Raw genomic sequence first — 15,490 nt, forward strand, 5'->3', positions numbered from 1 at the left:
TGAAAATTGAAAGACAATGATCCTTACACTGTTGAACTAACGATTTAACCATCAACCATTAGTTTTTGGAGGGGGGGGGGGGGTGAAGGCTTCCTCTTTCACAGGTCACCTGTTAAACCACTGCATCATCGATCAAAGTATGGTAAACTATGGTAATGGTCAGAAATGTGACCAGAGCTTGCAAAATGCTGTAATTGCAGGATGGGAAGGAGAGTGGAGGACTGGCTGTTCCCCGGCGGGTGCAGGAGATTCTGTTTCCACGGCAGCAGGCAGACAGCAACGGCCTCCTGAAACGCATGAAGAGAGACTGGGTCATCCCCCCCATCAACGTGCCTGAGAATTCAAGGGGCCCCTTTCCCCAGGAGCTCGTCAGAGTAAGCACAGAGACTGTCCCCCCCCTCCCTCCCCAGACCCCCCCCAACAGCACCCTCTGTCCCACCTCCTAGCCTTGTTTAATGACACCCCCCCCCATGCTTTCCCCCTGAGACCCATTTCCTGGTAGCTTAATGAAATATTATCTCTGCTTAAGCATCCATTACACTGCCCTCTCAGGCAGTATAGCTGTCCTTTCTCTTGTTCTCCCTCTGTTTTTTGCCATGTCACATAAATGCACAGACCTAAGCAACAGGCGACCGGTGGCATCTCAGTCAGATGGCTTGGGTGGGAGGGTAATTTTCATTAGATGCTGTTCTGTCTGGGCGCGTTAAGTCATCTGTGTACCATCTGTACATATCGGTGAAATGTTTAATCCTTCGAATTACGGGGGAATGCTAGCGCTTTAATGGATGTGTGCGGAGCACGGTGCGCAGTCCTGGGAAATGCCCGGGGACAGCCCGTCGAGATTAACACGGAGGAGAAGAGGATGGAGGAGAGAAAACACAATTAACCTCTCTGAGGAAGATTTCCCTCTCTCCTCGAGACAGCAGCGACGCTCTCTGAGCCCATACCAGCCGGCTGTAGTAAATTAGCTGGGCTGCTGCTAATGCAGGGAGACGCCAGTGTTGAATAGATGGACAGGTTTTGGTTTCAGCGGTGCTGTTCATATAAGGAGCAAATAGGATTTTTGCCACCATGTACTCTTTATAACACCCCCCCCCCCCCCACCATCCCCTCTTTTCTGTTCCCTTCAGATCCGGTCGGATCACGATAAATCCCGCTCCCTCAGATACAGCGTCACGGGCCCTGGCGCCGACCAACCCCCCACCGGGATCTTCATCATCAACCCCATTTCCGGAGAGCTGTCCGTGACCAAGCCCCTGGACCGCGAGCAGATATCCAACTTTCACGTAAGCAGCGAGAGAAACGAGGGCCGGCCGCCCCCCCCGCAGACAGTCCCCCCGGACCTCCTCATCCACTATCCCAAGGAGCCGCCCGCCGCGTGTGTCCGGGGCAACGGCCGCGTCTGTGATTGTTCATTTTCCCGCCACCTCGAGTGCCATCGCCCCCCCCCCCCCCCCCCCCCCCCCCCCCCCCCCCCCACAGCGAGGAGTAATCCTCTTCCCCCACCACAGATCGCGCTCGTACAGATTGGCCTTTGTGGGCAAAGTACCGCTCCCAGAAGTGTGAAATGAGGGTCAGCATATCAGTGTAACCAGTGTCTGCAGGTCCAGGCTGCATCTAACCCACTGAGAGGGGAAAAAAGATGTCAGCTGCTCGCAGGAACATGCACGATGCACTACCGTTTGTTTTATTAAATGAGATTAGCTGTAAGGTATTAGTGTATGCTGAACTGACACAATTTGCTGTGCATCTTACAATCGTGTAGTCGCGTCTGTGTTAATGATTCTCAAAAGTCTAAGACTGTGTTTCTGCATGTTCAGATCTCTTGGAGAGAATGTCTAAATTGAAGGTTTGTTGCAATACGGAGAAAATTTCTCTGGCAGAGATGCACTTTGAAGAAGCTGATAAAGACATCGAAGGCGGAAGAGTTTTTTGTTGTTGTTGTTGAAAATAGCCTTAGGACAGAGTCTAACTGCAGAGCTCAGTCTCCATGTCCGACTTCAAAAGCACGAGAGGCGGGAGGCCGGCCGTGAGCTGCCGCTGTTCGCCTAGCGAAGGCTGGCGGGACGCGTGCAGGGTGCTCCAGGGAAGGTAACGTTCCGCTGTTCTCCGCAGCTGAGGGCCCACGCCGTGGACCTGAACGGCAACCAGGTGGAGAACCCCATCGACATCGTCATCAACGTCATTGACATGAACGACAACCGGCCCGAGTTTGTACACCAGATCTGGAATGGAACGGTGCCCGAGGGATCAAAACCAGGTAGAGGACACCCCCCTCCCCCTCCCCTCCATCTTAGTCAAACTGTGTCACATGCAATGTGACCCATGTGTGAAGTTAAAAAGGAGGGCGTTGAATCTAACCACTGACACGCTTTCAGTTTTAAGAATTGAATTTTCACTTTTTTCAGCTCTTGCACACCCTGCAAGTTTGGCAAGTTCACGGAAATGAACAAAAATTTCCTAAGATAAGAAATAGAAAGTCTCTGATTAAACCCATTGCTCAACATTGAGGACAAAGCACTACAGAGTTAGATTGAATGTCTCTGTAAAATTCCTGTGACCCATGACAAAGTGATACGAGCCTTATCTTTGTCAGTTGAATTTATTTGATTCATCTTGGCCTGTCTCTTCAAGTTAAAGATAACGGATAATGGCTAAGTAAGTGTAATTCATTTCTTTGTGACTGGTGGGGGATTTTTTTGTAGTCACGTTTTACCAAACTTGAATGTTCTTTGTTTGTCTGCTTAGGGACCTTCGTAATGACAGTCACAGCGATGGACAAGGATGACCCCAAAACTGCCAATGGAATGCTACGATACAAAATCCTGTCCCAGAACCCCGAAAGCCCCACATCCAACATGTTCACCATCAACAACCAGACCGGAGGCATTATCACTGTGGCAGCAGGGCTTGACAGAGAGGTAAACTCACCACCGATTACTGTACGCAGGAAGAAAAAGGGTAACAGAACTGGACCCCTAATCCTTGCGCTCGTGAATCCAAACCCCAGGAGGCCTGCTGCGCTTGTGTTCTCGATGCAATGCAGTTAACAGAAACCGCTTCCGGAAAATTCCAGTCGTATAAATGTGTAGTATATGATGTCTAATCTTTGCTGTTTGTCTTGTAAGGCCGCCTGCTAAGCAAATAAATAAGGTAATGAAAAAATAGATTTGGGGGAAATTGGATGCACGTTCATTTCGGTAATCGTGAGGCTTTGATAATACTGAATCCAGCTCCTCGCAGTAATTGTATAATCGCTGATAGGAGCTTTTGGTGGTAATGAACCAGGACCATGCATATTGCACTGCTCATTTATAGTCATTCTATTTATATTTGCATGGATTCAGATCCCTCCTCTATATCTTCCTGCAGCGGGCAAAGTATCTTTTTTCCCCAAATGGCAATAAAGAAAATGGGCACTTTTTTCGTACATTCCCATTTTCGATCTAAGGCCAATTAACTAAGTTTTGACTCTCCCTGATTAATATGGTTAGACGGGTGGAGTCAGTAAGTTCCCATTTATTTACTAAGACCCCATTTATTTACTATAAAACAAATGCTTCATTGAATAACCAAATGTTGCATTTGTGCTATAAATGGCAACATTTAATTGGTCTGCTTTGCTTCCAATGCATTAAAAAACAAACAAAAAAAAATGGTCAGGGAATGTTAAGTGACCAAAGGCTCCCGTTCTGTAATTTCGCCTCAGGCCTTGTGTTGTGCGTGACATAGCTTGGGGGGTGGGGGGTGGGGGGTGGGGGGGGGGGGGGGGGGGGGGTGGAAGCAACGATAAAAAAAATAATAATAATTTGCTTTGCTCCCAGTTCCATAGCAACTGGTACCTGAGCAGCTTTTAGCTGGAAGGGAGTGATCTGTAAAAGCAGAGTTTCCCCTGAAGACCTCAGGTTATTAAACAAACAGAAAAAACCCAGTGCTCTCCCACAGCAGTCACATCCTATTGGCTTGGCGCATAATGGGAATTAATGGGGAAATTTACGTATTTATTTGCATGTTCGTAAAAGCCCACAGCTGAAGGGGTCCGCAATTAGAACAAGGAAGAGAAACGAGGGCCGATACTCCAAGCGAAGGCCGTATTACTCATTTTAAGGATTATTCATTTCTGCCGATGAGTGCCAGGCGTACTAAGGAAGCAACATACAGCGTTATCTTTTCCGGCCTGCTGCAAAGTTATCTTTTCTCTCGCCCATTCTGCAGAAAGTGCCACAGTACACCTTAATAATCCAGGCCACCGACATGGAGGGGAACCCGATGTACGGCCTGTCGAACACGGCGACCGCCGTCATCAAGGTCACGGACGTCAACGACAACCCACCCGAGTTCACGGCTGAAACGGTGAGTGAGCAGGCTGGAGGGGGAAGGTGTGTATGTGTGTGTGTGTGGGGGGGGGGGGGGGTGGTGTTTCGCTTGTTTGCCTGCCTGCTTTGTTTATTCCTGAGAGGAAGCCGGGGGAGAGAGAGTGCCGAGTATGTGCACTCCACGCCGGTGGAGAGAGAGTGGGCCGTTTGAACACCGCGTACGTCTGTAGACAGCGGTCCTCTCCCCAGGAGGTCGGACTGCCTTCACGGCTCAGTGTACATCTCTGATGACAGCGCGCAGATCAGTCGCTTGCTCGGGCGCGGTGGTCCTCCTGGCTCGACGCTGTCACTTCAAAGCATCAGCACTCAGTGCACAGTGCTAACAGTGAACCCGTTCACACACTGGTGGAGGACACGGTTTTTACATTGTGTCACTGGCAGTGTTCTGCAGAAACGGATCAGGCCATAATGAGGAAGTGCTATGCAGCTCCACTGTCGCCAGCGGCCATATATGAAGCCGCATACTGGAGCGTGTTGTGCCGTTTTTTTTTTTTTTTTTTTGCCTCAAGTTCAGCTGCTGAATCTTGGGAAGTCATTCGCAGGTCACAGCACATTCTGTTGCCTATGTCAAGTAGTCACAATTCAGTCTCTCCTAGTGGTGGTTTGATCCATGCGGTGTACCGGACTATTCACCTGCTGTTTTCACATGCTTCCGTCCTCTGTGAAGATGTCACACTTCTTTATAATTGGCAGGTAGAGCCACGGAGACATGAAATACGTCCCTCTTTACTGTACTGGTGCAGTTGTACGGTGAAGTTCCTGAGAATGCCTCTGTCCTCTGTTTAAATGTCACAGTCCTTCTTGTAATTGGCCGACGTGAATATGTGATTTTTCTCCCTCCGTATTGCATTTGTGCAGTTCTACGGTGAAGTTCCTGAGAACCGAGTGAACGTCATCGTCACCAACCTGACGGTGACAGACAAAGACCAGCCCAACACCCCGGCGTGGAACGCGGTTTACAAGATCACCGGGGGTGACCCCACGGGCCGCTTCTCCATCCCCACCGACCCCACCACTAACGAGGGGCTCGTCACCGTCGTCAAGGTGAGCCCCGATGCCTCTGGCAATCTGCGTAAAAATCTCACTTCTCTTCCTTCCTTCCCCAAACCCTCCAGGCGGATCGTCAGACGGCGGGAGCGCCGGATCTGCCTGGCGGATGTTTACCGCTATTGACGCGCGTTCTCCCCTCACAAAGCATGATATTGTTCTGTTCCTGCCCCCTCCATCGCAGCCGATCGACTACGAGATCAGCAGGACGTTTGTGCTGACCGTGGTGGCCGAGAACGAGGCCCCCCTGGACAACCGAATCCATCTCCCCCGTCAATCCACGGCCACCGTCTCCATTAAAGTTATTGACGTGAACGAGAGTCCTTACTTCGAGCCCAACCCCAAACTCATCAAACTGGAGGAAGGTCTGCCGGCGGAATCGATGCTAACGACCTTTACCGCCCAGGACCCGGACCGCTACATGCAGCAGACAATAAGGTAGGCCGCGGATTGCAGAATCGGGGGCTCTCGTTCTGATTTCATAAGGGGCGCCGTTTTGCCCAGATGTCGCGTTTGCCTGGGGCTTTTTAACCAGTTAAGTCAGATTATGTCATATATCTGGGATTTCCTGATCTTTGTTTGATTCGGTTTATCTTGAGGAAACTGAATCACTTAAACGGTGAAACTGCATTTTTTTTTCCCTTTTCATTTAGTTTTCAGGACAATCTCGTTTTCTCCCCCCGCCTGTCTGGTTTTAGGTACTCTAAACTGTCAGATCCAGCAAACTGGCTGAGAATCGATCCTGTGAACGGGCAGATTTCGACGATCGCCATGCTGGACAGGGAATCACCTGAAGTGAAGAACAACATGTACGTCGCCACCTTCCTGGCCTCAGACAGCGGTACGTATCCATCACCCGGTGTCTTCTCCAAACATGACAAAGTTTAAAGAGCTTGACTTGTAATCGGAATAATGTAGATTCAAATTCTTGTTTGAACGTGTATAAGGGTATGACTAGTGGCAGCTGCCAAATGAGCAGGTAGCCATATTGTTACAGGGTTACGTTTTAACTGTCAGTCTTCAGGGGCCACTACTGACAGCGCTGTGAGCGGGGCCCTCAAACTGACCGGCCCCAGTAAACATGCAGCTGTGTCAGTGGATAACGTGGAAAATTTCAGACTGAACCTCCTGGTGTGGGCGTCTGCCAAGAACAAGAACAACACCAAGGCGTGATGGGATTGGTTAGTTTTGACTTCAGAACACCAGTGTAGTCTCCGGTCTCTGACAGCCAGTGTACCTCCGTACGCCGCTCTCACCGATTGGCCAGGTCGCGATGACTGCCTCCTTTGAGCCGGAGGAGCGGGTCTGAAAGGGCCGGCTATCTGATGAATGCACACGCAGCGGCCTTTATTTGAAGCAGCGTTAGTATTCTGGCTGCGTCGCCCCGTCGCCGAGGCAGATGCCTCTGGATCCGTCCCCCTTCCCCGGAGACGGGCGCGTCAGATTAGTGATTAGATGCATCGCACCCCTGTGATCATCCAAACTCAGTGGCCTGTTTTTTTGTGTGTGGAATTTTTGGGCACGGGCTAAGATAACGAGCAATGCGACGATTTGATGCAGATTAAAGTTTATTCCTGTGTAGCGGAGGCGGAAGCAGCGTCCCGCCAGAGGCGTTTCCGAGCGGCGCTCGTTTAAACACACATCACACCCACTTTGAATCGTGTAATGCGAGTGTCACATGAAGTCTGCCTCTTCCTGTGCAAAGATAATATCAGATCAAGTGACTCCCACAGTAGGACTTGGCAACCACTTGTGCGTTTCCTGTGGCCATGTTGATCTCTGACTGGGTTGACACGTCTCCCCACCCCCCCGCTCCCCTCCCGCAGGTGTCCCTCCGGCGAGCGGGACCGGCACTCTGCAGATACTCCTGCTGGATATCAACGACAACGCCCCCCACGTGTACCCCCCGGAGGTGGAGATCTGCGAGAAGCCCGAGGTCAACGCCATCAACATCACCGCCATCGACGGAGACCTCAACCCCAACGCTGGCCCCTTCGCCTTCGAGCTGCCCTCCAAGCCCGCCGATGTCAAGAAGAACTGGACCATCACCCGTTTGAGCGGTACGTGGACCTCCCGGGGGCGGGGCCAGCGGAGGGGGTACGCGCAGCAGTGTGGCGTAGTGGAAAGGAGCGGCGCTCGTAACCGCTGGTTCGATTGCTGGTTCGATTCCCCACATGGTCACTGCTGCCATACCCCTGGGAGAGATACATGTAGAGTCGCCTCAGTGAATATCCAGCTGTATAAATGGATTGTTACCATATGTAAGAGCATCTGCTAAATGACAGTAATGTAGCGTAATGTAATGGGAGTGGAAGCAGAGTCAGTCAGCTCTGTGCTGGCCGGCAGTGTGACACAGCAGTTATGGGGGGAAGAAGAAACTGCTCTCTTGGAGTGAAGGGAGAAGGAAGCTTCATGGACGCTATAATGGGTGGAGCTACTGAGTGCTGTCAGTTACAGACTTGAATGAACCGACCAAAACAAGTTGCTCTTCATAGGATACTACATTGATTTGCTCAGAGTCACACATGGTAGCTCCACACCATTTTATTTTGTCACCGCTCTTGAGTATGTTCCTTAACCTGAAATAGCATAGTAAAGGTCCAGAATTATGTGACAGTATATCAGTCCCCCTTCCCTACCCCGAGCAAGAGCACTTGCAAAGCAAAGTAAAATGTATATTTATTTAGCTACTCCTGTTGAAATGTACAGATTCCTTTAGTGCTGTTAAGTGGCTGTAAATCAGGAAGAATAAATACTTTGACTGGATGGCGTCTGTGCGGATTGAAGGGGGGTATTCTATTTTAAGCAGCTTTATTACAGACTCGTCAGGGGATTTATAAGCTCTAGGCCTAAATCCTGAGTATAATATCGGCAGCGATAAATATGATGTCACTTTCAGGTAAGAATGAAAAAGTACATTTTTCAGTGGATAATCTGATTACCTCTGTACCTGCATTAACAGTGATTGCTATTATGCTGTGAGCTTTTAACGGATGTACATTATTTTTATTTAGTATTTAGGATTTAGTAAACGATTTTAGTGAATGATGTCTGAATTCCACCAGAGTTTCTTTCAGCACGTGCTGCACGCCGTTTGATTTCTATACCACGTGAGAACCTACGTGCATATGCTTTTGTTGCTTTGACAATGTGTCTGCAGACAGCACTTGCTCTGATTGTTGAACACACAAATCAGTCCATTGTTGGCACGGGCGCGCTTCCTGTTCAAACAAACCTGCGGAACACAGGCCAGCACGCATGAACACACACACACACACACACACACACACACATACAGTTAATACACATTAACATACAAAATTGACTTGATAACTCTGCATACATGCCCTAAACAGGACATGCAGTTATCACTGACCCTCATATCTGATCTGTGTGCATTATGAACAAAAGGTGAATTCACAACTGTGTGTGTGTGTGTGTGTGTGTATACAAGGCCTTGCAGTAATCTCCCTCCCGTACGCAATCAATGAGTGAATCAATCAAGTTTGATTTAATTTAGTGCAGTTAACAAAGGAATTGTCACAGAGCATGTTACGGCAAGTACACAGCGATGGAAAAGGCAAGCTACAGCACAAATAACATCAAGGAGGTGGGAAACAAAGGAAAGCTGTGAAATAACAGAGCACAAGTCACCTGGAGCGATAGTGCCATTTTTAAAAATGCGTTAAAAGACGATGAGAACTCTGCTGGTTTGTAGACAAACAGATTTCCAAAGGCAGCGAGCACACAGTTCTGTATAGTAATGTGTCACATATAAGATGGCAGCGAAACAGCAGAGAATCCACAGGTGAACTCGGCTGCATTAGAAACACACTAAAGTATGAGAGCATGAGGAGACTGATGAGTGACAGACCGGATGAGATAGGGAAACACAGCCCGTGGCAGGAGTCAAGACATGAAAAGGAGTCAGATAAAATGAAAACATTAGAAATAAATGAATTGCAATTGGGTTTTGGTGGCAGCTGGAGAATGTGGGATGAAAGGGTTCACCCTCTCTCTCTCTCCCTGTCTCTCCCTCCCTCTCTCCCTCTCTCCCTCCCTCTCTCCCTCTCTCTCTCCCTCTCTCCCTCCCTCTCTCCCTTTCTCTCTCCCTCCCTCCCTCTCTCCCTCTCTCTCTCTCTCTCTCCCTCCTTCTCTCCCTCCCTCCCTCTCTCTCTCTCTGTCTGCCTGGCACAGGTGACTTCGCCCAGCTGAGCCTGAACCTCCCCTTCCTGGAGAGCGGGATATACGAAGTCCCCATCATCGTCAGCGACTCGGGCAACCTGCCCATGTCCAACACGTCCTACCTGCGGGTGAAGGTGTGCCAGTGCGACCACAACGGGGACTGCACCGACGTGCAGCGCATCATGGCGGCCGGCCTGGGCACCGGCGCCATCATCTCCATCCTGCTCTGCATCATTATCCTGCTCAGTGAGTGTGCCCTGCCCCGCCCTGCCCAACTGCTCCACCCTACCCTGCCCCTAACCCACCCTTACCCCCCACTACCCCACCCTACCCTGCCCCTAACCCACCCTTACCCCCCACTAACCCACCCTACCCTGCCCCCTTACCCACCCCCTTACCCCCCACTAACCCACCCTACCCTGCCCCCTTACCCACCCCCTTACCCCCCACTACCCCACCCCCCACTACCCCACCCTAACTGGCCCTAACCCACCCTTACCCCCCACTACCCCATCCTACCCAACCCCGCTTAACCCCCCACTACCCCGCCCTAACCCACCCCCTTACCCCCCACTACCCCACCCTACCCAACCCCGCTTACCCCCCCCCACTACCCTGCCCTACCCCGCCCTACCCCACCCTATCCCCAACCTCGTCCTAACCCGCCCTAACTCACCACACCTACTCCACCCTACCCAACCTCCTTACCCCCCGACTACCCCACCCTACCCAAACCCCCCTACGCCCCGCTACCCCGCTACCCCGCCCTGCCCTGGATCCAAACCTAAAAACTGCAGATTGAGAGTGTAGCAGGCTTATGAGGGATCATCTCGGGGACAAAAAAAAAGACATGTCTGATTTAGTATCAAATCAGCACCGGTTTCATTTATTGAGATGTAATTTTAAAATTGTTTCTCTTTATTTCCACCTTTCCATCTCTCATTCCTCCTCTATCGATCTCTCCTTCTTCCTTTCATTCTTTCTATCTCACTCCTTTCTTCTATCATTCTCTCCCTTTTTTATGTAATTTCTGCCTCTCTCCTCCTCTGTCATTCTGCTTCTCTCTCTCTTGCCATCTTTGTGTGTCATCCTGTCATTCTCTCTCCTTTTCTCCCTCTGCCTTTCATTCTCTCATTCTCCCTACCCTCTATCACTCTGTTTTCCTTCTCCCTCCCTCCATCATCTCTCTCCCCCTCCCTCCATCCATCTCTCTCTCTGCCTCTTTCTGTCTCTCTCCCTCTCTCCCTCCTTCTCTCTCTCTCTCCTTCTCTCTCTCTGCCTCCTGTCTCCCTCTCTCTCTCTCTCTCTCTCTGTGCCTCCCTCCCCCTCTCCCGCTCCCTCCCTCTCCCGCTCTGTCCCCCTCTCCCTCCCTCCCTCAGTCCTGGTGCTGCTCTTTGTGGTGTGGATGAAGCGCCGCGATAAGGAGAGGCAGGCCAAGCAGCTGCTGATCGACCCCGAGGACGACGTGCGGGACAACATCCTGAAATACGATGAGGAAGGGGGCGGAGAAGAGGACCAGGTAGGCGGCCCCCGCCCCTCACCTTCCTGCCCCGATTCAGCCACTCCCCCCCCTCCCCCACCTCTCCCGCTGACTCCCTTTCACACAGTAATATTGCAAATGGAGTTCTCTCACTGGAGTCCCTGCAGCCAGTCAGTGGAGTCCTCTGCCAGCCTGGAGTCAGCCAGCCCATGCAATCCAAACAGCGCCATTCACTACTCGCATTTTGATTGAGCCGGACATTTGGGCGAATGAAAACGAAACCCTGGCCACTTTGTTTTTTCATTTTTTTTCCTAAGGTAATATGGTGTCAGGATTGCAGGCAGTTATCACCCGGTCTCCACGGGGGGAGGGGAGGGGGGGGGCTGCATCCCTGCGGCGAATCGCTTAAGACCGAGTCGAAAGACGCCTGCGACGGTCATTTATCATCGGTTCCGCGAGACGTGGGGAAGACTGATGACAGGAAATCATCCTTCCTTTCTAACAAACCGGCTTCATAGCGTTCAACACCGTCTAGCCGGGGATTCCTGCGTCAACGTACAGACGTAAACCTAACTGTGGAGTCATTTGCGCTAGTGTGTACATTCGGTACTTACCGGTTCCCAGCCACTCCTGCTGTGAAGGGAATTGCCATGCCGCACTGAGCAACTATTATTGTCCATTTCTGCCCCTGGCCAGTAATTTTATGAAGCCATAATATTCATGATGTGAAAAATGCTATCGCCAGCCATGGTCACCCAGTGTCCCCATCTCATCAAGGCAGGCATGGTGCAGAATTGTAGTCAAAGCTTTAAAAGCGTCTGATATAAGTGAACGGTTTAACAGTAGCGCTCTCCCATTGCCTGTAGACAGTATTGTGTTCTTCCCATAAATGAGATCATAAACCAGGAAGTAAACATTAAATCCCCTGCGTAATGCTTTTGTACATTTCCTTTACAGCAACGCACAAACCCGTAGTGCACTATAATGGGTCGTTCTTGAAAAATCACTCAACCACAAAACCACCACAAAAATCACTCAACCACAAAAAAAAAAAAAAATGCTGTGAACTATCTGTGCACAAAAAATATAAGTGTAGGTTAGCTGGCTTACATTATTTATGTGGTGAGCTTTAAAATTGTCAGCTGACCTGAAATTGTGATGCTGTAAATGTGGCACACAAATATTAACAATATTTTAGCAATAAATATTTAAGTTTAGATATGTGCACAGCCCCATTGTTTGTGGTATAATCATGCATGTTACAGAAATTTAGAATACTACATACAGTAGTGTTGCTCAGTTGGGTTTGTGTACAAATGTAACCTGGTCAACTGTGAAGAGTGACTTCACCATTTTAACAGTATAATAGGGATGATTTCACTGTTATAATTAAGACATTTGCACACAAAACCATGTGTGATCCCTGCAGCACTTCATAATGAACAGGATGCTGGTGCTTCGTTTCTGCTGACAGGAACACTTTGCCTCGTAGAGACTTTAAGCATTTCCCAAAAAAAGCCTCTTGTTAATGTAAATTGCATATTATATCAGTCACAAACATTTTTCCATTTTATTTTTTGAGGAGCTAGGCTCAACAGGCTTTATCTGCTACTGACTACAGGGCAGGCTCTTTTTAATCAAGTGGAGGGTGGCAGTAACGTCATCCGAGACGTATTCTGGGCTTACCAAAGTCCTAGGTCCGCTCATTCAGTCGATATTCATCTGTCCTCTGTGTATCCTGAGGTACTCGCGATGACCCGCCACTACAGAGCTGCCATAAATACATTTTAATGTCACAATGCTATAAACCTGACCTGTCAAGGAATAGATGAATCCGGGTGGAGCAGAGAATGCTTATTGCTGTTGCAATGATGTATACATGAAATTATTATTATTACTGATTTATATGAAAAATATATATTCAACACTATGCAAAGTGTATGATTTTAAAGGAAAGAATATAATGGTGTGAATAATTATACGAACATATAATTATCCAAAATACTCTTCTACTGTGTTTTTATATAAAAATATACTCTTCCACAACACAACTGTTGCTCTCCACGGGTATAAATGGTAGCGCAATATATGTCGCTTAAACTTCATGTGTAAAATTCACAACAGGTGAGTCCACGTAGATGCAAGCAGTACGTTTTTTTTTTTTTTTTGGTAAGGCAGTTGAGCCTGCAGTTCAGAGTGTGGCGAGTTAGGATTATGGTTGGCTGCAGGAAGCTCCGCTGGTTGCCACGGCGACCCAGCCCCAGTGCAGCCTGTGCCAGTGACCCCTCCCCCCTCCTCCTCCCATGCAGGTCATGTGACTCAGGCTCCTCTTAGTTCTCCAGAGCTGGGGGCTAACTGCGCTATGAAAGATGTGTGACTCCTGTGCTCCATGCGCTACATGCCTGGAGGGTAACAGGGGAGCTGAAGAGCTGGACAGAGTCTAGCTCTGTGTGTGCGCGCGCGTGTGTGTGTGTGTGCGAGAAAGAGAGAGAGTGTGCATTGTTAAGCATACATATGGTTTTTGTCTTTAAGTGTTCTCAGGGCCTGCTAGTATCCTTGTTTCTCCATCCAGTTGTGTTTGATTTGAAGTCATGTTGGTTGTGGGGAAGTTGATCTGTGACATATGAACATCTATCATTTGTTGCCATGGAATTCATTTTGTGGTCGTCGCCTTAAAGCAGACCATGAAATGCAGGTTGCCTAGAACATGTAGTCAGGATTAGATCAGGTTTTGTGAATGCACCGGTTCACCTACGGGGGACTGGCTGTTCCTGCATACAGTTGACCGTATATATACACACACACACACACACACACACACACACACACACACATATATATTGAGCATCGATTAACAAGTCCCAGGAACAGCTTACAATCTGTTGGTGATGCATTACAACTGGCAAAAGCGTCAGCTGATTATATTGTTTCAGAACACCTCTGCGGAGTTCCCAGAAGTGAGATTTGCAGCTATGATCTCAACAATGGGTTTCTGTGTTCCATGCAGCCAGTCATGGCCTGCCCTTTGCATCAACTCATTAGTTTCCGTTTTTGTTTTTTCCCCCCTTCCCTCTAAGGATTACGACCTGAGCCAGCTCCAGCAGCCTGACACGGTGGAGCCGGATGGCATCAAGCCCGTGGGTATCCGTCGCCGCGACGAGAGACCCATCCACCCCGAGCCCCAGTACCCGGTGCGGTCTGCCGCGCCCCACCCCGGTGACATCGGCGACTTCATTAATGAGGTAAAAAAAAAATTAATAAAAAAAACGGCGGAAGCGCCCTCACGCCTCTCTGCCGGGGCCGGGTGCGAGAAACCCGCCGCCTCAACACTGTGAAAATTCCGAACGGGGAGCGGTAACAGTAGGATTAATTAAAAACCGGGAGCATGGATGTGCCAGGATTAATTAAACCTATGCAAATAAATCCAATAATTAAATTAAGCCGAAGATACGAAGGTGGGGATGCAAGGTCTCAGGGATTTGTTTTGTTTTTTGTTTGTCTTTTTTTTCATGGATTTAGAATATTTAGCTTGTCACGTTGCCTGCGTTCGGGTAACAGATTCAGTTCCAGTTTCCATCGCAGTGAATTCCCCCAGACCAGGGAATTTAATATCTTAAACAGGGTCGCTGTGAACTCCGTGCAAATGAGATTAGCGAGGATCACAGATAAATGAAATTGGTAAATGAATTACTCAGTAGCCTTGTCAGGGAAACCAAATTACCTCCGATCTTAACTTGATCTTAACTAACACATTATCTCAGCTTGATCCCCCCAATTTGCAATTCCTGCCCTCTTTAGCCTCTGGTCCAAGGTACGCCCCGCATATCAATGCTGGGTCCAGTCAGTCATCATTTGTTTGTATTAATATGTCTGTTAGCTTATTTATACAGTGTTGTTTCTCTAATTGAAACTGTCTCCATGACCTCTTTCCACAAAACGAATAATGATCACTCTTTTTTCCCTGAAAATGTGAAATTTAAAAAGATGAAGCACTGCCTCATTGGGTTACATCATAGGTTTTCCATGAGCATTATGTTTTTTGCCACAGGCTGTCATTGATTACAGCTGTATAAATGTTGTACGATAAAATGGCAAAACGGCAGAAAAAAAGAGATTTCATATTTTTCACCAACTTCAACAGACAAGAAGTTGGTTTCCTGGCACTATCAGAGAAGCGGGAGTTCTCAGAACATCTGTGACCTCCCATTGTTTTTGGAAGGCGGCCTGCCTGTTCAGGATTGCATCTTCACAAATCCTTAACGGAACCAGGGCGTGCCAGCTCAATCTGCGATTTCAGTGGGGGTTTTAAACGTTTTTGTGGAACTCTTGCGCAAGAAGCTGGAAGGGCTCACTGTTTGCAAAAAAAAAAAATATATAAAAGAAAAAAATGCCAGGAAAAGCT

General features: G+C 48.9%; 1 protein-coding gene across 1 annotated transcript in view; it reads left to right on the plus strand.

Moving 5' to 3' along the window:
• The window catches only part of LOC118770982 (cadherin-2-like), a 65,473-nt gene that overhangs the window by 48,029 nt on the left and 1,954 nt on the right, over nucleotides 1-15,490 (plus strand). Inside the window, exons 5-16 of the mRNA XM_036518789.1 lie at nucleotides 201-374; nucleotides 1,131-1,286; nucleotides 2,116-2,260; nucleotides 2,749-2,921; nucleotides 4,216-4,353; nucleotides 5,235-5,420; nucleotides 5,608-5,861; nucleotides 6,122-6,264; nucleotides 7,250-7,483; nucleotides 9,621-9,854; nucleotides 10,988-11,127; nucleotides 14,166-14,330. Of these exons, the coding sequence (XP_036374682.1) occupies nucleotides 201-374; nucleotides 1,131-1,286; nucleotides 2,116-2,260; nucleotides 2,749-2,921; nucleotides 4,216-4,353; nucleotides 5,235-5,420; nucleotides 5,608-5,861; nucleotides 6,122-6,264; nucleotides 7,250-7,483; nucleotides 9,621-9,854; nucleotides 10,988-11,127; nucleotides 14,166-14,330 (2,142 nt within the window). The remainder of the gene's footprint in view (nucleotides 1-200; nucleotides 375-1,130; nucleotides 1,287-2,115; nucleotides 2,261-2,748; nucleotides 2,922-4,215; nucleotides 4,354-5,234; nucleotides 5,421-5,607; nucleotides 5,862-6,121; nucleotides 6,265-7,249; nucleotides 7,484-9,620; nucleotides 9,855-10,987; nucleotides 11,128-14,165; nucleotides 14,331-15,490) is intronic.

The sequence above is a fragment of the Megalops cyprinoides genome, chromosome 24 (genome assembly GCF_013368585.1).
Source record: "Megalops cyprinoides isolate fMegCyp1 chromosome 24, fMegCyp1.pri, whole genome shotgun sequence".
Taxonomy (NCBI): Eukaryota; Metazoa; Chordata; class Actinopteri; order Elopiformes; family Megalopidae; genus Megalops; species Megalops cyprinoides.